The 20,864-nt window shown below is 35.6% G+C and overlaps 1 protein-coding gene across 3 annotated transcripts in view; it reads right to left on the reverse strand.

The window, feature by feature from the left end:
- Positions 1-20,864, reverse strand: part of IL7 (interleukin 7) — a 55,845-nt gene that overhangs the window by 6,518 nt on the left and 28,463 nt on the right. For 2 of the 3 annotated variants that reach the window (XM_029923660.1, XM_029923662.1), the window contains exons 3-4: positions 7,686-7,766; positions 6,486-6,617 (exon numbers count right to left, since the gene is read on the reverse strand). In XM_029923660.1, coding sequence (XP_029779520.1) covers positions 6,486-6,617; positions 7,686-7,766 — 213 coding nt within the window. The remainder of the gene's footprint in view (positions 1-6,485; positions 6,618-7,685; positions 7,767-20,864) is intronic. The other variant, XM_029923661.1, reaches the window with a different exon arrangement.

The raw sequence follows: 20,864 nt of genomic DNA on the forward strand, positions 1-20,864 counted from the left end.
GGGCCGCTTCTGTGGTCGCTTCTCACCGCGCCGCCTCCGCCGCTGCAGCTGCTGCCGCTGCACTGCTTCTGCTGCTTCCCCGCCGCCGAGATGGCTTAGGGCTGAAAGCTGTTAACTTCTTTTGCACCACCCGGATTCGGGATTCTGGCTCCCCAGCAGTTATCTATGGAGTGGGTCCCTCTCTCCAAGCGCGGCCAAATGTTCTTTACCTCTTCCCCAGAGACAGTACCTCTTCCCCAGAGACTGTACTATGAGCCTGTTCAGACTCTCTGTCTCTTCCCTGTCTCTCGGGCTCTGCGCGCACTTGCCCCGCGTTGGGCTGGGGATCCTGCCTCCCCTGTCCTTCCCAGGCTGGCCCATTTTCAAATCTCAACAGTTTGCACTCACTCAGGTATCCTTGAGGTTCTATTCTTTCTGGAGTCCGTATTTTCTCCTTCCGCTTTTGCAGATGAGAGTAATATCCTTCTCAGTTTGATCGATGGGGCAGACGGAGTTTACAGAGCTCCCTTCCTCTCCGCCATCTTGGCTCCCTCCGGTTTTTGTGGTCTTTAAATATGAATGGTATGATTTCAATTTTTTTTTGTACTGCTTGAGGCCTGATTTGTGACCCAGTATGTGATATCTTCTGAAGAATGTTCCATGTGTACTTGAAAAGAATGTGTATTCTGCTGCTTTTGGATGAAATGTTCTGAATATATCTGTTAAGTCAATTTGGTCCAGTGTATCATTCAAACCATTGTTTCCTTGTTGATCTGCTTAAATGATCTGTCCATTGCTGTAAGTGGGGTATTAAAGTTCCCTACTATTATTGTATTATTATCAATGAGTTTAAGATTGTTATGAATTGATTTATATATTTAGGTGTTTCAAATGGGGGGCATAAGTATTTCAATTGTTAGATATTTTTGATGGAGAGAGCCCTTTATTATGAAAGAGTGCCCTTCTTTGTCTCATTTCAGTCTTTGGCTTAAAATCCAATTTGTCTTGGGGCACTTGGGTGGCTCAATCAGTTAAGTGTCCCATTCTTAGTTTCAGCTTAGGTCATGATCTCATGTTTTCATGATTTCAAGCCCTGCCTGGGACTCTGCGCTGACAGTGTGGAGCCTGCTTGGGATTCTCCCTATCCCTCCCTGTGCTCCTCTCCACTCACGCTGTCTGTTTCTCTCAAAATAAATAAATAAACTTTAAAAAATGAAATATTTAAAAATGAAATAATAAAATCTAGTTTGTCTGATATAAGTATGGCTACTCCAGCTTTCTTTTAATGTCCATTAGCAAGATAAATGGTTTTCCATACCCTCACTCTCAGTCTGGAGGTATCTTTCCACTAAAATCACTCTTTTGTAAGCAGCATATCAAGGGATCTTATTTATTTATTCATATCCATTCTGATACACTATGTCTTTTGATTGGAGCAATCAGTCCATTTACATTTAGAATAATTATTGCTAGATATAAATTTAGTGCCATGGTATTACATGTAAAGTCACTGTTCCTATAGATTGTCTCTTTTCCTCTCTAGCTTTTGCTGCTTTTGGTCTCTCTTTCCCGCTCATAGGCCCCCCCCCCCCTTTAATAATCCTTGCAGACATGGTTTAGTGTTTACAAACTCCTTTAGTTTTGCCTGTCTTGGAAACTCTTTATTTCTCCTTCTTTTCTGAATGACAGCCTTGCCCGATAATGAGATTTTGGCTGCATATTTTTCCCATTTAGCATGATGACTATATCATGCCACTCCCTTCTGGCCTGCCAAGTTTCTGCAGATATGTGTGCTGCTAACTTTATGTGTCTACCTTTGTAGGTTAAGGACCTTTTCTCCCTAGTTACTTTCAGAATTTTCTCTTTACCTTTGTATTTTGTGAGTTTCACTATGCTATGTCTTGGTGTTGACCTGTTTTTGTTGATTTGGAGGGGAGTTCTCTGTGCCACTTGAACTTGAATGCCTGTTTCCTTCCCCAGATTATGGAAGCTCTCGGCTATAATTTGTTCCCATAAACCTGCCCTTTACCCTCTGCTCTTCTTGGACTCCTATGATATGGATATTATTGTGCTTTATGGGATCATGGAGTTCCCTAAGTCTATATTTGTAAGCTAATAGTTTTTTCCCCTCATCTTTTCAGCTTCATTATTTTCCATAATTTTATCTTCTGTCACCTATTAATTCCTTTGATTCTTCTATCCCATTGTGATTACATTCAGTTGGTTTTGCATTTCAGTGAAAACATTTTTTACTTCAGCCTAACTAGTGTTTAGGTCTTTTATCTTGGCAGCAAGGGTTTCTCTGGTATCCTCTATGCTTTTTTCATGCTCTGTTAGTATTCTTATGACTGTTGTTCAATATTGTTGTTCAGATATATTGCTTATCTGTTTTGAGCAAATCCCTGGCTGTGATTACTTCTTAATCTTTCTTTTGGGGAAAATTCCTCCATCTTGTCATTTGTCTAGGTTTCTGTCTTTTCCATGTTATGAAAACTTGTTGTGTTTCCTGCTCCTAAGAGTAATGCTGTATTAGGAAAGGCTAGGAGAGGCTCATACACTGTCCAGGGCCTGATGCTTTAGGAAGTGTTTCTGGTGTATGCTGTGTGCAGTTTCTACTGTTATGATTTGGCTCCTCTTCCCCCACAGTCCTCCACAGAGCTCCTTCTTGTTTGCAGTGGAAAGTGTTTGGGTCTTTATAACTAGGTGTGTTTGATTTGTTTGTTAAAATAAGCCTGATTAAAAAAAAAAACCTACTCCCCCCAAAAAAAGAGAAAAGAAAAGGAACAAAAACAAACAAATAAGCAACCAAAAAACTATATGCCTAATTCCAATGAGAGAGGAAGGAAAGAAGGAAGAAAGGAAAGAAGGAAGGGAGGGAGAGAGGGAGGGAGGAAGGAAAGAAGGAAGGAAGGAAGAAAGGAAGGAAGACCTGATCAAAAAAAAAAAAAAAAAGAGAAAAGGAAGAAAACACAAACAAACAAAAACTATATGCCTTATTTAAAAAAAAAAAAATCCTGGTCCTATTTTCACCAGAACCAAAGCTGCCACTTTGGAGTACTTGATGACCTGGTGCATGCGGGGTGTCTGTGTTGGTCCTCTGGGGAAGAGACCTGCTGTGCTTGCTCACAGTCAGACCTGTCTTAATAAAGATGCTTCAGGATAAAGGGGGCAGGGTTTGGCTTAAGTGGCTCCAGTCTCCACTGGTGGCCCTGTATTGCTCACTGAAGTTTATGTGGCAAACACTTTTTAAAGCATGTTATATAATCAGAGTTAATTCTCAGATAACAGAGGTAGCTGCTTCTATTAGTCTTAATGCAGATCCAAGGAAACAGAGATTCAAAGAAGTTAAGTACCTTTTTAAAGCTCACGCCATCAGTCAATAGTACAGTTGAGATTTGAATCCAAAGAGTCTGACTCCAGAGACTTCACTACTGTTACAGATCATGGGGGATAGAAATTACACTTGAATGAACAACCTGGCAAGGCAGTAATCACTTCCCACGGTGGTTACCATTGAGCCAGTGGAAAGAGGTTTGTGTGGAGAGTCTGCCTTGTGTTCGGGGCATACAGCAATCTCAAGGGTAAGATAGCTCCCACCCCACACCTACTTCCCTTCCCCTTATGCACATATTCAACCTGAATGACAGATGCCCTTTCCAGTCTATCCAGAATGCATTCTCTTCCTACTGTTATGTTGAGTATAATCTGAACTCAGTCACTACATTGACGCTTAAAATGGGAGTCTGAAAAAGGCAAAGAGGTTCTTTAGGTGTGGGGTCAGAGCAAGATATTCAGACAGACATGGATTTGAATCCCAATTTGTTCTTTTACTGCTGTATGTCCCTGGGAAAATTAATTATTTTGAAGTTCAGTGTCCTCATCTCTATCATAGCAATACTATCACCTCTCCTAAGGTTATAGAGAGGGCTAAATGCATAGTGTTCACTAAATGATAGGATTCCTACTTGGCTTGCTAGGAATATCAATTCTGAAGGCATTGCCCTATCAAAGAATGAGGTGTGCTTTATTGAGGGGTAAGCTCTAACAAATAATGCCACAATGCACAGAGCCACAATGCACAGGGCTAGGCTTTCTCTTTGCACTCGTCCGTTCAAGTTCTCTCTCCAACTGGAGGGCCTTTGGGACTCCTGCTTCTCTGCCTGAGGCTGGCTGCATGCAGGTCCAGACTGCTGGGGAAGTGTTCAGAGTCCTCACTTTGACTTCAGGTCTAAGCTGTGTTCTTCGATCCAGCTTCTCTAGCAGTAAAGCTCTGCTATTAATTCATATCTGCCTTCTGTGTCTATTTCTCAATTAATTCACAGAATTTGGCAGTAAAGTCTGTCTACATTTGAGCCAGTGTGGTGGAGTGAGAGATCATAGAGTCAAAACAACCACCTAAATTTAACCCCAGATGTACATCATACCAATCTGTGACCTTGAAAACGTTTCTACCCTTTTCTGTGTTGTAGTTTCTTAATGGTATATACTTGCAGGATTTTTGTGAAGTATGAGGTAATATACCTCTAAGAATACTTAGAGCAGTGCCTTGTACTCCCTTAACACTAAATAAGTGATGTTAAAAATAACATATCTGGAGAATGTGTGTCAGAGTAAAGGACAAAAAAAAATCCTACTTTCAAGCCCCTTCTTTGCTGACCCTGATCAAGCTCCACCACCATGAACCACAAACTAATTATTTCATTGTTATTTGTGACTCCTTTCTAAGACCTCCTCACCCTTGGTAGCTATTTTGAAATGTCTTTTACCTACATCACAACTCCACAGGGGATCTACTCTAAAAGTTGAATTCCCATGACATTCCCATATCTAGCACTCCGTTAATGCCTGTGAGATATGAAAAACTAATATAGAAAGGTATACTAACTCAGACAAAAGTAGAATTTAATCACCATAAAAACAAAGTTAGCATTAATGTATTAAATCCTGACCATAAATTTTAATAAGCCTTCCCCATCAGAAGCAAAAATGAATTAAATAATAATAAAAGCTTATAACATGCCTGACTCATGAAGGAAATTCACCACAGCTAAATTCAAATTTAACATTTTGCCTTATAATTTCAAGAAAAAGATAGGTTGTATCAGGTTAGTTAACTTTGTAACATAATTTTATTTAATTTCAAGATTTAAACTATTCGTGTATTTTCCTCTATAATTCATTGATTTTGGAACATGGTATTCCATGTGGCACTCAACCCATGAGAGAAGAAATTGCAAATATATAGCATACCTCTAACTTTTATGGCTTCCTAAGCCGAGTTGATATCACTAGTTTTGTCTGTAGACTTTTCAGTTCTGCCCTGATTTGAGCCTCTATACTCAATGTTTCCAACAACAGTCACTATTAAGCAACTGGATGTCTAAGCAATAAGATGCCTATCTGCCTCTCCTACATTAGACAGCGCTTTGAAATCACTCTGCATAAGGATTAAGAGGTGGTAGCCTGGAGTATAGGCCTTCATGAGACTTAAGCTTGACCTTGAAAGATGCATAAAACAGGAGATTTTAAAGCTATAGAAGAAAGAACCATAGAAATCCCACATAAAAGACTAACATAAGTAAGGGGACAAAACGAGAGTTACGCTTGGTAAATCCAGGACACCAAAAGGAGTCTGGCTTACATCAGGTAGACAATGTAATGATAAATGAAGTTCAAATTCTATCATTCTTATTTTCATCACTGTCAATAGGGCTCAAAGGCAATTTTACCATTTTACCTTGTGTGGGCAACCACTGGTATTCAAAAATAGAAATGCACACGACCCTTTTTCTATCATTAAAATGTTAAACATTTCTTTGCAGAAAATCATAAGAAACTTTTTGGCTTTGTGTGACAGCTGGTAAAATTTCTGAAAATGGGGACAATGGTAATAACATTATTTTTTGAAACCTTTTTAGTACTAAGCATTTTACATGAATTATTCCACTTAATCCTTTCACCATCCTATAACAGATACTATATTTTTCTCCACTTTACAGATGAAGAAACGGTTGCCTAATATCAAGATAGTGTCTTCCAAATTTTGTTTTGCTGTTTGTATTTCATAACCACTAGCAGAAAAATAGGGAAAAATTAGCCCTATACACCTATCAAAATTATTTTTAAAATTAAAGTTATTTTAACATGTAAAAATATTTGTTAAATACATCTGATGACCTCTTTTATTGGCTATGAGTCCTTATAAATGTGTACATATATGGATTAAAACTATTAATGTGTTTTAGAGGAAAAAATTTTCACATTAACCTCTTTGAAAGTTATTATAGCAATTAAGTATGCACTCATTTATTTTTACTCCTTTTTCATAAACTATTTGCCCCAGCTAAGAATAGGTAAGATTTTCCTTAACTAGAGTTGAGTAAATGTACTTAAACTTCAGGTAATAATAAGCACTTAGAATTCTAAGATAATAGATATGTTCATAAGAGAATTATAGTATCCTATCAGAAGACTAGTTTATATTTTTGTCAAAGTAAACAGCTTACCTTGGGGGTACAGTTCAACAAATGTAATGTGCCCTGTGAAACTCTTGATAAGTGGAGATTGAAATCCTCACTGTTATTCGCTTTGACAAAGTGCTTCAACTTGTGAGCAGCACGATATAAAAACGCAGCTTCCTATTACAGAAAAAAAAATCAAAAGAGTTGTGGTTCAAATAAAATATTAAGAAATGACAAGCTTTAGTAAGGAGCCTAAAGCCAGAGTAGTACTGCCAAATAATGCCCCGCCTCCACCCCAGATTTCTATTCCAGTTAATCACATGACTGACAACTAGACCAAAACTGTTGAGCTTCTAAGTGACAGTCGGAAGTACCTAGAATTTGGTGTCATGATTATTTGACTTTTTAAAGTCTCCTTTCTTTATAATATACATTTAAGATCTTATCACTTATGAGAGAACATATAATAGGATTATTCAATTTTAAACAAGATAACCAAAGGAGAGGGCTTCTGGAGACAACAATAAAGAAAGGTATGTGGTTTCTCTTATTATTGTTGTACCTTTTGAGCTATGGATAAATAGCTGGCAATAAGAAAATAAAGGCCCATATTCACCTCAAACAAGTCTTTCAAATATTTAAAGTAAGAAATTAAAATAAAAAAACTTATTAATATACTCTGAGATACTATGAGGTTAACTCAGCTACTGTGAGCTTAAAAAAGACTATTGAATATCATACTAATTTCTGTAGAAGGAAATGACGGACTTTTGTTGTAAGGTTTGTAAGTTGTAATATTCCACCAACCAGAGGTAGTACTTGTTTGAAGATAAGCAAATATTGAAGGAAAACATTTCAAAGTCCTAAAAGTAAATTATGCTCATGACTTATGTTTATGTATGTGCAAGCAATCACTCTAACAAATATTTTGCCACAGAAGAATTTCAGAAATAAGGGATATGTGTGTCTTTGAATTCAGCAGCTCTTCTAGCAGTTTCAAAGTGAAAATTGAGGTGCTAAAATAGAAAAAAATATTTACCAAATAAGCCTAGGGGTTTTTGTAAAATAAAGTATAAAAGAAGACCACAGTATAATTTAATAGGTCAATGGGAACAGTCTAGTTAAGACCAAAAGAATGTGCCATGAATATAATCAATGTAATTATCTCTAACAGACATACAAATAATATAAGCCTCTATAAAGTCAAGCTTGAATGACATATAAATTCCAAGTAATTATTATTACCTTATTATCATCACATGCATGTTTTTTTAAAACGTTAGGTTCATTATTCGGGCAATTGGTACGATTTTTTATCATGGTGTCCTGTAGAAAGTAATTATATAACAGTATGGTTAAATTGGGGACTTTTCTAATATGTAGCAATTTTTAAAACAACGTTATAATACTTTGTCTTAATATATGCACTTTAAGGAAAGTAACTTTAGCCTGGTTCAGCTGACTAGGCATAAAGAATAGTTTTCTGTAGTTGAAGAATAAACAAATATATATACAAACCCTCACATATTTAGAGCTTCGCCCAGACTCCATAATTTAATCCCAGAAGTCGTTGAGAGAATCTGGTTCATTTGGGGAAATAAAAGTACCTATTTCAGAAGTTATGCTATGTAGACAAAATACTATAAATTTTGAAATCATGAAGTTGAGATGGATTTAAGAGGTTTTCCTGCCACTATAAAACAGCATCAAAAAGATTTTACATAGAATAAGAGAAAGCCTCTTGGCACAGTGAAATTGAAAATTATTCTACACAGCCTTCTAACAATCCAATTTGCCATGCCGAGATAGAACTTTCCTGAGAAACAATGGTATTGAACGTGTATGTATTGTAATGGGGTATGAAGGCAGATATGCATGTTCATTTTTCATTTCTAAGGAGTATAGTATTAAAAGGTGGTGATTACTTGAATCAAGAATTTAGTTGAGGTATTAACTAAATTCCTAAGGATTCAGATTCTTGTATGCACAGGATTGGACTCTCTCTGCCAAGTAAACTAGCAATTCCATGCTATGAGAGCTTCTAGAAAGACTTCAAGTAATCCTAGCCTCTAAGTTCTCACCAAAGAAACAGGAGAAATGGAGTAATGGGCTTCTCTCAGAAAAGTATGCATTACTCTAGTCACCTGTGAAAAGCATAAATGGTCTCTGGTATATCCTGTCGTTAGCTGTATATACTATCTGCTTTATCTGCAGGAATTAGTGTCTGAACATTCATTTAACCACTTACATGTATAGTAACTAAGGTCGATAGAGTCACAGAGTTGAAGAGAACCTTGGATACCCATCTCTTGAGTTACTTTACTTGATTTACTTTATTAATAATAATTTCTTATAGGCATCATGACCTATTTGAATACGTCTTCATATTTATTATGAATAGGTAAAATCAAAAAAGAAAAGCCAAGATCACATTGACTTTGAACTGCAATATTTTCCAGTATGAAACATGTTATATAGATTGTTCCAAAAATATATAGTATCTTTTCAATTACATGTTTTTCATTTCAGTATAATTTTCTTCTTTGAATTTTTCTATTATATTTGTAACAGTAGCTTCTTCAGAAACACTAAATGTATATAAAATGAATTTTCTATTTCACCTTTTATATATTTATCTTTGATTTTTAAAAATCTCACTTTTTGTGGTTTTCTCCCCCATGTCTTCCATATGCCTGTTCTAACACAGCACTTCTTTCTGGTTTCCATCTATCCTCAATTTTTCCCCTAAACCTAAAGAGCTCACCTTAATTTTCTTTATTTTTTCTTTTGTTACATTATATTATTTTTAGATTTTTATACTTTGTTTTCTTACTGTGTTATGAAAACTTTTGACATTTTCTACTGCTTTCATGGATAATTCATCTTTGATATGAATTCATTTTTCTCCTCTATGTATTCATTTGCTTATTTATGTGTTCATTTATTCATTTATTTTGGTAGTATCAATGCATAGTCTTTTTATTTTCTGGTTATCTTTCGAGGGGATGCTAAAGTAAATTAGATGATATTTCAGCCAATATTCAACACTTCCTCACCCCATCAGAGGATGTATTAGTTTCTTAGGGATACTGTGGAAAATTACAAAAAAAGTTGGTTGCTCAAAAAAAACAGAAATTTATTCTGTCACAGTCAGTTCTGGAGTCAGCAGTCCAAAAGGAAGGTATCAGCTGGAGACTCTAGGAGAGAATCCGTTGTTTGCCTCTTCTTTCTTCTGTTGGCTGCCAGCTTGCTTTGGCATTCTTTAGCTTGTGGCCACATGGCTCTAGTCTCTGCCTGCAACTTCATCAGCTTCTTTTCTGTATGTTTGTTAAATCTCCTTTTTCTTCTAAGTTTTTATTTAAATTCCAGTTAGTTAACATACTGTATAATATTAGTTTCAGGGTAGAATTTAGTGATTCAACTCTTATATACAATACCCAGTGCTCATCACAAGGCTACTCCTTAATCCCTATCACCTATTTAATCATCTCCCCACCCACATTCCCTCTGGTAACCATCAATTTGTTCTCTATAGTTATGTGTCTCTTTCTTGGTTTGCCTTTCTTTCCCCCCCACAATGTTCATTTGTTTAATTTCTTAAATTCCACATATGAGTGAAATCATATGGTATTTGTCTTTCTCTGATTTATTTTGCTTAGCATAACACTGTCTAGCTCCATCCACATTATTGCAAATGGCAAGATTTCCTTCTTTTTGATGACTGAGAAATATTCCATTATATGTGTGTGTGTGTGTGTGTGTGTGTGTGTGTGTGTGTGGTATATATACCACTTCTTATTTATCCATTCATCAGTTGATGGACATCTGGGCTCTTTCCAAAATTTGGCTATTGTTGATAATGCTGCAATAAACATCAGGGTTTATGTATCCCTTTGAATTAGTATTTTTGTATTCCTTGGGTAAATGACTAGTACTGCAATTGCTGAATTGTAGGGTAGTTCTATTTTTAACTTTTTGAAGAAACTTCCAACTGTTTTCCAGATTGACTGTACCAGTTTGCATTCCCACTACTACCTTTATCTTATAAAGACACCTGTGATGGCAGTTGGGGTCCAACTGGGTAATCCAAAATAATCTAATTATGTCAAAATTCTTAATCACATCTGCAAAGTCTCCTCTTCCCTATAAATTTCTAAAGATTTGAACCTGATATCATCAAGTGGTCATAGACTCTTGTAGAGAATAACTTCTCTGCCCATTGATGTTGAGTTTGACCAAAATACTGTGCTTTGGATAGTGGACATTTACAGATGGGACAAGAGCAGATGGTATATGCACAACTGAGTTTGGTTACTTGCACCAATGTCTTTCAACATGAGGAGAATAAACCTCTTTCTGGTAGCAGCTTGTTCATTAGCTATGACTGCCTAATAAATGATCACAAAACTTAGTAGCTTAAAACAAGAAACATTTATTACTGTATAGTTTCTGTGGGTCAGAAATTTTGAAGGAGCTTAACTGGGTGTTTCTGACTCTACATCTTCCATAGACCTACAGTCAAGACGTTGGCCTTATCTGTAGTCACATGAGGCTTGGCTAGGTCTAAAGGATCCACTTTCAAGAGACCTTATTCACATAGCTATTAGCAGGAAGCCCCAACTTCTCATCACACGGGCCTCTCCATAACTGTGAGTGTCCTTACCAACATGGCAGCTGGCTTCCTTACAAGCATGCAGTTCAACAGAGAGCAAGAAGGAGGCTACAAAAATGTCTTTTATGACCTAGTCAGAAGTCACACACTGCCACTCCCATCTTCTTCATTGGTTATAAGTGAGCTGCTAATTACTGTCACAGGGAATCTTCATGGTCACAGGTATTATAAATGAACTAATGTCTATTGCTGATAAATGATTCTGGTCATCAGCTACATAATTGATTGCTATTTCTTTTTTATCTTCCTATTCATTTTGTAGGACAGGGCTGATACTAAGGATTGGGGTTTTGATACAGAAAATAAAAATTCAGACTCATACCTTGTCATTCTCTGAAAATGAACTTGTTGCTTACAGAAATAACCTTTATTTCTGATCATCACTATCACAACCTATCCATGGTCTGAAGCGTTGTCTCATATAAAGATTAATTTGGAGGACCTTTTAAAAGTAAGACATTTTTGGTGAAATCTGTTATCTGTATGAAATTTGAAAAGGTGTATATTGCTTTTGGAATCCTACTTTTTTAATTAGTACAAATTTAATTAGTACAAATTTACCATTTGTCAGGTAGCTTAGCAGATTATAGTATGAGTTGGTAGTTAATTCTTAGTGGAAATAAAATGTCATTCATTTATTCTTCAGTCAAATACTTGTTGAGCATCTACCATTTGCTTTACAGTACTAGAGACAGAACTGTGATCAAAATTATATATGGTTCCTACCTTCAGGAGGTTTACTGTCTGGTAGCATAGACAGACATTAACCCAATAACCACAATCAAATCCAAACATGATCAGTTATGAATAAAAGGCATATGCAGCCATGAAAACCTATACAAGAAGAATTTTACTTAGGAAACCAGTAAAGACTTTCCTGAGAAATAAACACTTTAACTGAGATCTGAATCATGAGTGACCTAAAGAAAGAGGAAATAGAGGAGGCTGTGATGTAGAAAACAACATTCATGGCTGTATTTAAATGGGAGGGGACAATGACAGATATGCTTCTGGAAAAGAAGAGTAAGGGAAAGCGGGTGTTCTGCCTGAAAACAGAAGGGCTGGAAGAGACAAGCAGGATCTAAAAACATGTTAAAGAGCATTGTCTTGATCCTAAAAGCAATAGTTAATGGCTAAATACCTTTTTCAGAGACTTTATTAATAGTAGTCTGATGAACAGAAGAATTCAAGAAGGTATATGCATGAATCTTTAGGAAGCGACTGCATGGTCTGTGCTTGAGATCAGGGTTTATGGGACCTGGTGGTGGGAGAGAATGTAGAGATAGGTGAATCTTTAGGAAGCCAATGACATGATTTAAAAAGTAAAGTTAAGGGAGATTGGCATACCAAGGATGATTGCTGGGTTTTCTGGTACTGTGTTGACATTTACTGAGAAAGGGAATAGTAGAAAAAGTGGAGTAAATAAGTCATGTGTTTGATTTTAAACAGATGAAGTTTGAATTGATATTCAGAGATCTGAGAACAAGTGTCAAATAGACACACAGAGAAGTCAGAGAATTGGAAAGAAAACCAGGAGAATAGATTGTTTTAAAGAGGTAATGGTCTATTATCTAAAATGCCAACTAAAAGGTCAAGTAAGTATGAGGCCTTGGTGGCTCAGTTGGCTAAGCATTTGACTGTGGCTCAAATCATGATTTCACAGTTTGTGGGTTCAAGGCCTGTGTCAGGCTCTGTGCTGTCAGCTCAGAGCCTGGAACTTGCTTCAGATTCTGTGTCTCCCCCTCTTTCTGCCCCTCCCCCACTCATGCTTTGTCTCTCTTTCGCTTTCAAAAATAAATAACATTAAAATGTTTCTTAAAAGTCAAGTTAGCTAAGTCTTGTATGAAATTTATCCACATAAATGGAGCAAGCTAAAGTATAAAAAATTGATAATAAATGATAATATTAATGATGGAACAAAAATATTTAGCAGATATTATATTTGTTTAGAGGTAATGTGTGTGAACAAAGGAATGTGCTTATAATAAAACAACAAAAGTAGAAGATATTATGTAAAGCATATATTCAAATGTATGTACATATGCACACACATGAACATATGTCAGAGAAGCTCTCTTAACTGATCAACATTTAACTAACTTCCTAGTTTGATCAATACCCTATCTATTCTGTAGAAACATATTGGTTGGCTAATGCCACAGCACACTGAACACCCCCAACTAGTAGTCTAGTTTCTGACATACTCATACATTTTTGCTTTTATGACCTAAGTTGCATATTTACTAAGTCAATTCCTTAACACTGTTGATTTTGAGTACATATATATTCTAAGTAAAAATCTAAGAAAACCGGTAATCTAAGCTTCCACCTTAGGAAACTATAAAAAGATGAGAAAATTAAATTCAAAGTAAGCAAAAGAGAAGAATTATAAAAGAGTAGAAATCAATTAAATTGGAAATAAGAAACCAACAGAGAAAATCAATAACACCCAAAGTTGCTTCTTTGAAGAGTTCAATAAAATCAATAACCTTTAGCCAGATTAACTAAGAAGAAAAACCACCCAAATTATTAATATCAGAAATGAAAAAGAGGACATCACTACAGATTTTATGAACATTACAAGGATAGTAAGAGAATTCTATTAATGTCTATATCTACAAATTTTATAATTAGATAAAATGGACCACTTTTTTGAAAGACTATCTGCTATGATTTCTTAAGTGTTTGATAGAATTCATCAGTGACTCTATCTGGGTCTGGTATTACTGTTTTGAAAGGTTATTGGCAGTTGATTGAATTGCTTTAATATTGATAGGCCTATTCAGGTTGTCTCTTTCTCAGTAAATTTTGGCAGATTTGGCATTTTTCATATATAGTCTTATTGTGTTGAGACATGTTCCTCTAACCCCGCTTTATTGAGGGTTTTTATCATGAATAGATATTGAATTTTGTCAAATGCTTTTCCTGCATCTATTGAGATGATCATGTTTTTTAGTCTCCATTTTCTTGATGTAATATATCATGTTGATTTCATTTTGCAAATATTTGCAAATATTGAACCTTTCATGTATCTCCAAGAATAAATCCCACTTGATCATGGTGAAAAATCTTTCTTAATGTATTGTATCTGGCTTGCTAATGTTTTGTTGAGAATTTTTGCATCTATGTTCATCAAGAATGCTGGCCTGTAGTGTTTTTGTTTGTTTGTGGTGTCTTTGGTTTTGATATCAGGGTAATGTTGGCCTTATACAATGAATTTGGAAGCTTTCCTTCCTTTTCTATTTTTTTGGACTAGTTTGAGAATAGGTATTAATTCTTCTTTAAATGTTTGGCATAATTCACTTGTGAATCCATCTAGTGCTGGATTTTTATTTTTTGTTAGTTTTTTTTTTTTAACTACCAATTCCATTCAGTTACTTGTAATTGGTCTGTTTAGATTTTCTATTTCTTCCTGGTTCAGTTTTGGAAGACTGTATGTTTCTAGGAATTTATCCATTTCTTCTAGGTGGTCCAATTTGTTGGCATATAATTTTTAAAACATTTTTGATGTTTATTTTTGAGAGAGAAGGAGAAAGCCAGTGCAAGCAGGGGGAGGAGCAGAGAGAGAGAGAGAGAGAGAGAGAGAGCAGAGGACAGAGGATATGGAGCAGGCTTTGTGCTGATAGCAGAAAGCCCAATACAGGGCTTGAACTCAGAAACCATAGTATCATGACCTGAGCCGAAGCCAGACACTTAACAGACTGAGACACCCAACTGCCCCATATAATTTTTCATAGTATTCTAAATTGTTTGTATTTCTGTGGCATCACTTATTAATTCTCCTCTCATTTCTGATTTTATATATTTGGGTCCTGTGTCTTTTTTTCCTGATAAGTCTGCCTAAGGGTTTATCAATTTTGTTTATCTTTTCAAAGAACCAACTCTTGGTTTCGTTGATTGTTTTCCTTTTATTCCTTTCATTGTGTTTCTATGTCACCTATTTCTTTATATTTCCTTTATTCTCCTCACCTTGGGTTTTGTTTGTTCTTTTTTTTGAGTTCTTTTAGGTGTAAGGTTAGGCTGTTTCTTTGAGATTTTTCTTTATTCTTGTGGTACCTGTATCACTATAGATTTCCCTCTTAGAACTGCTTTCAGTGTGTCCTGAAGATTTTGGGCCATTGCGTTTTCATTTTGAATTTTCTCCATTTTTAAAAATTTCTCTCTCTTTTTGTTTTAGAGTGAGAGAGAGAGAGCACACAAGCAGGGATAGAGGGAAAGAGAGTGAGAATCTTAAGTAGGCGTAAGCGCGGAGCCTGATAGGCGGCTTGTTCCCTTGACTGTGAGATCATGACCTGACCTAAAATCAAGAGTCTGATGCTCAAGAGACTGAGCCACCCAGGCACCCCTGGAAAATACTTTTTAAGATTTATCTTTTATATACCAAAATTATAAAATGTATGAAAATGAGCATAAGGAGAGAATAACATCCGACAATAAATATGAATTACTTTAAACTCTGAAATTGAGACTAATTATACAAAAAATGTGGATTACATGGGATATACAACTGAATTACAACATAGAAAGTTTTAAAGTATTTCTTATATAAAATGTACAAATTGATTATTAAAAGATGAACAACCGATGAACAGATAAGAGTAGGCTATTCATATAAAAGGAAATCCAAACTGTCAACATGAAATGATGTTCATTTTCTAGTAGTAATAGAAATGCAAACATAACCTATAATGAGACACAGATTTTCACATATAAAATTGGTAAAAATGTTAAAGGCTGATGACATTTTTTGCTGGCAAAGATATGACAAAATGTGCTCTCTTCTTTGCTGGTCAAAGTGTGAATCATTTTTAAAATGAATATGCCATTTTCTTCAGCAAATCTCAATTAGGGTAACCAATTCTACAGCTTTCAAGGATAAAGGCCTCTGGGCGGCTCCGTTGGCTAAGCGTCCATCTCTTGTTTCAACTCAGATCATGATCTCATGGTTCATGAGTTTGAGCCCCATGTCCAGCTCTTCACTGACAGCATGGAGCCTGCTTGGGATTCTCTCCCTCCCTCTCTTTGCCACTCCCCTGGTAAAGCTCTTTCTCTCTCAAAACAAGTAAATAAACTTTGAAAAAAGGAAATTCAAGGATTAACCCAAAGGAGATAATACGCACATACAAATATATATATGTTCACACATACAAAGATGTCTGTTGTAACATCGTAGGAGTAAACATTGACTGATGACCAATAAGAAAACTGTTGGAAGAACTGTAGAATACACTGAATGTGGAATATAATGCAGTTATGAAAAAACTGTTCTAGATATATTAGGCCTAGAATTATAGTCATGATATAAAGTGAAAATAATACATAACAAATAGAAGAGCCATGCATATATTATGAACCCTCTATTAAAAACTGTAAAGGAAAATATACTCATATGTCCTATATATGCAGATAGATATATCAGTTTTGTATGCTTATATACACATTACATATATGCACAGCTTTTCTTGAGCAAGAAGGATATTTTCATCAAACTGCTAATATTAATTATTTTAAGTGCATTATTTTGGTGAAGACAGTGGAGAGGAATTAAAAATATTTTCTTCATACATCTCAGTATTGTTTAAATAATGGCACATGAACATCATTTCATGTGTCTGGTGGCCATCTGCATGTCTTCTTTGGAAAAATGTCTATTCATGTCTTTTGCCCATTTTTAATTACTCATTTCTTAGGCATTGAGTTATATAAGTTCTTTATACATTTTGGATACTAACCCTTTATCAGATATATAATTTCCAAAGATCCTCTCCCATTCCATTGGTCTTTTAGTTTTGTTGATTGTTTTCTTTACTGTACAAATGCTTGGGATTCTCTCTTTCCCTCTCTCTGTCCCTCCCCCACTCATGCTCTATGTCCCTCAAAATAAAAAAAAAACATTTTTTAAATTCTTAATAAGAAAAAGCTGGGTTAGCATTACTTATATCAAACCAAATAGGCCTTATTATTTTTTTTAATAAAAAAATTTTTTTAACATTTATTTATTTTTGAGAGACAGAAAGAGACAGTGTGGTCAGGGGAGGGGCAGAGAGAGAGGGAGACAAAGAATCCAAAGCAGGCTCCAGGCTCTGAGCTGTCAGCACAGAGTCCGATGCCAGGCTCAAACCCACAAACCATGAGATCATGACCTGAGCCAAAGTTGGATGCTTAACCGACTGAGCCATCCAGGTGCCCCCCAGATAGGCTTTAAAATAGGCTGTAACAAGAGACAAAGAAGGGAATTGCATAATGATAGACGACTGATGCAACAAGAAGATAGAACAATTGTAAATATCTATGCGCCCAATACTGGAACACCTAAATTCATAAAGCAAATATTAATGGACATAAAGAGAGAAATTGATGGTAATACAATAATAATGGGGGACTTTACCATCCCACTCACATCAATGGATAGATCATCCAGCCATAATATTAACATGCAAACAGTGTCTTTGAATGACACATTGGACCAGATGGACTTAACAGACATATATATAGAACATTCCATCCCAAAACAGCAGAATACCCATTCTTTTCAAGTGCATATGGAACATATATCACATGTTAGGCCACAAAACAAGCATCAGTAAATTTAAGAAGACTGAAATTATACCATACATCTTTTCCAGCCACAAAGCCATGAAACTGAAATAAATCACCAGAAAAAGATGAAAAATCACAAACACATGGAGACTAAACAACATGATACTAACCAACCAATAGGTCAATAAAGCAATCAAAAAAGAAATTTAGGGGTTCTTAGGTGGCTCAGTCAGTTAACCATTGGACTTCTGATTTTGGCTCATCTCCTGATCTCACAGTCATGGGATTGAGCCCCATGTCAGGCTCTGTGGTGAGCATGGAACCTACTTTGGATTCTCTCTGTCTCTCTCTCTCCCTCTGCCCTTCTTCTCTGCTTGAATGCTTTGTCTCTTTAAAAATAAAAAAAGAATTTTTCAAAAAACTATTAAAATTACATTCTTTCTCAATATAAATGGTAAACATATCTATTTGGTCATCCTAAAGTATGAAAAGGGAGTCATTTTTTTTAACTTCCTCTAAGTCCTTCTTTAATCAAATGCTTTGAGTATTTTTTGTTTTTAGGTAAAACATGTTATTGTTTCTATATTTAAAATAACCATCTAGACATCACCAAAACAGGTCAGTATTTAATAGTAGTCATTTTTATAGTATAATTTCTTTATTATTGAAATATTTAATATCTTCTTTGGCTGGACAATCTTGCAGTGAGATTTTTGTTGTTATTTTTTTTTATATATAAGAAAGTTGTATCTAACTGAGCTCTGTTTATCTTTATTTTCCTTGGCACATTGATTAAAATTTTCCTATGTGTAGGAGTGTGGATTCATACTCTTATTATTACAAATCTCAGTAGAGACTGGCCAACTGGAGGTAAAAATGGGTGCAAAATTGGAGAGAAGCCTAATTTTATTTTCCTTTATTGCAAACCTTTCCTCTTTATTCTTCTAGGATGATGCTTGCTTGATAAGTTTTTCTTTGATATGTCCTAGTTTTTGTCTCTCCTTATTACTGTTGACATAATCAACAGACATATATATATGTATATATATATATATATTTAAATACAGAAATAGATCTCTCTTCAATTTTGAAATTTTTGATGATATTTCATTTGCTGTTTTTTTCCTTTAGAATCATTTCTTTTCATATATTAGCTCTCTGGACTATGTCTTTGGTATCAGTTGCCTTCTCTTAAATATATATACTCACATATACATAGATAAATAGGTAATTATATGTGTCAGTGTTTGTAAGGCAGTGTTTGTAAGTGGGTAGAAAAATATATGTATAGCTACATAAAGTCTTTGCCTTTTTTTTTTTAGGAGATCTTTACATGTATGTACATGTTTACTACATAAATTCACTCTTCTTTTTTATATATACATTATTATAATATATGCCTTTAACTTCCTACCTGACTGAGATAAACTCCTCTCAAAGTGCCATGTTATTTCTGAAAGTCCTCATGGTATTATCTAATGTGTACTCTGTAAGGACTCCTCAATTCTTCCACTTGATCTCCTCAACTTGCTGTCAAGATCCTCCTCTAGAAATGATGACATTCATGAAATCATGACTTTGTTGGGTAAAGCTGTTCCTCTAGTGACAACCACAATGTTCCCATTCCAGTTGTGGAAAGGAATCACAGCCTTTTGTGTAACATGCATTTTCTTGGCTGTTGGAACTCCAAACACTCCCATTGTAAAGAACATTGTGTTTTCTTTCCATATCTTATCAATTCTTCCCTCTATTCATCATTTAATAGTCATGTGATTTTTGGGACTTAATCTACTCCCACTTCTGGGTTGGACTTTGATTGGTCTAAGACTTAGATACTAAGTCAATAAGGATTATCTGATCTTCCTTGCCAAAGTAATTGGTTCAAATAACAAAGATCTAAAGAATTCAGATCCTTGTTGTTCTACTGGCATAACAACTGTTTTCATAGGTAATCCAATAAAAGTATAGCCAGGACCTTGATTAATTAATTATACACAAGAGAACAATCATTTCTCTGGATCTGAAAAAAGCAATAAACTGGTTGCTACTGGCAAGCCAGAGCATGGAAACATGACACATGGAAAAATGCAGAATGAAAAGAATTATAAAGAACTTAAGCTGATAGATGAATGGATAAAAAAGATGATACACACACACACACACACACACACACACACACAGGTACTGGAATACTACTCAGTCATAAAAAGAATGAATTCCTGCCATCTGTCACAACATCGATGGACCTACAGGGTATTATGCTAAATGAAATAAGTCAGACAGAGAAAGATAAATGCCATATGGTTTCACTTATATATGGAATCTAGAAAACAAAAAAACAACAAAACAGAAAAACTCACAAATATAGGAAACGCATAGAATGGAGAGATCTGTGGGGTGGCGGTAGGTGAAATAGAGGTACAAACAGGATTAAGAGTTATAAACTTTCAATTATAAAATAAGTCATGGAACTGTAATGTACACAAGTGCCCTCTTAATCACCATCACCCATTTTCCCTCTTCCCCATCCCCATCCACCCTGAGTTTGTTCTCTGTATTTATTTATTTATTTATTTATTTTAAATTTAAAAAATGTTTATTTATTTTGTTTTTTTTTTCTTAAAATGTATGTTGTTTATTTTTTTTAAATGGTTTATTGTCAAATTGGTTTCCATACAACACCCAGTGCTCTTCCCCACAAGTGCCCTCCTCCATCACCACCACCTCTTTTCCCCCCTCCCCCTTCCTCTTCAACTCTCAGTTCATTTTCAGTATTCAATAGTCTCTCAGGTTTTGCGTCCCTCTCTCTCCCCAACTCTCTTTCCCTCTTCCCCTCCCCCTGGTCCTCCATTAGGTTTCTCCTGGTCTCCTGTTAGACGTATGAGTGCAAACATATGGTATCTGTCCTTCTCTGCCTGACTTATTTCGCTTAGCATGACACCCTCAAGGTCCATCCACTTTCCTACAAATGGCCATATGTCATTCTTTCTCATTGCCATGTAGTACTCCATTGTGTATATATACCACATCTTCTTGATCCACTCATCAGGTGATGGACATTTAGTCTTTTTCCATGATTTGGCTATTGTTGACATTGCTGCTATGAACATTGGGGTACATGTGCTCCTATGCGTCAGCACTTCTGTATCCCTTGGGTAAATCCCTAACAGTGCTATTGCAGGGTCCTAAGGGAGTTCTATGGATAGTTTTTT

The sequence above is a fragment of the Suricata suricatta genome, chromosome 15 (assembly GCF_006229205.1).
Source record: "Suricata suricatta isolate VVHF042 chromosome 15, meerkat_22Aug2017_6uvM2_HiC, whole genome shotgun sequence".
NCBI lineage: Eukaryota > Metazoa > Chordata > Mammalia > Carnivora > Herpestidae > Suricata > Suricata suricatta.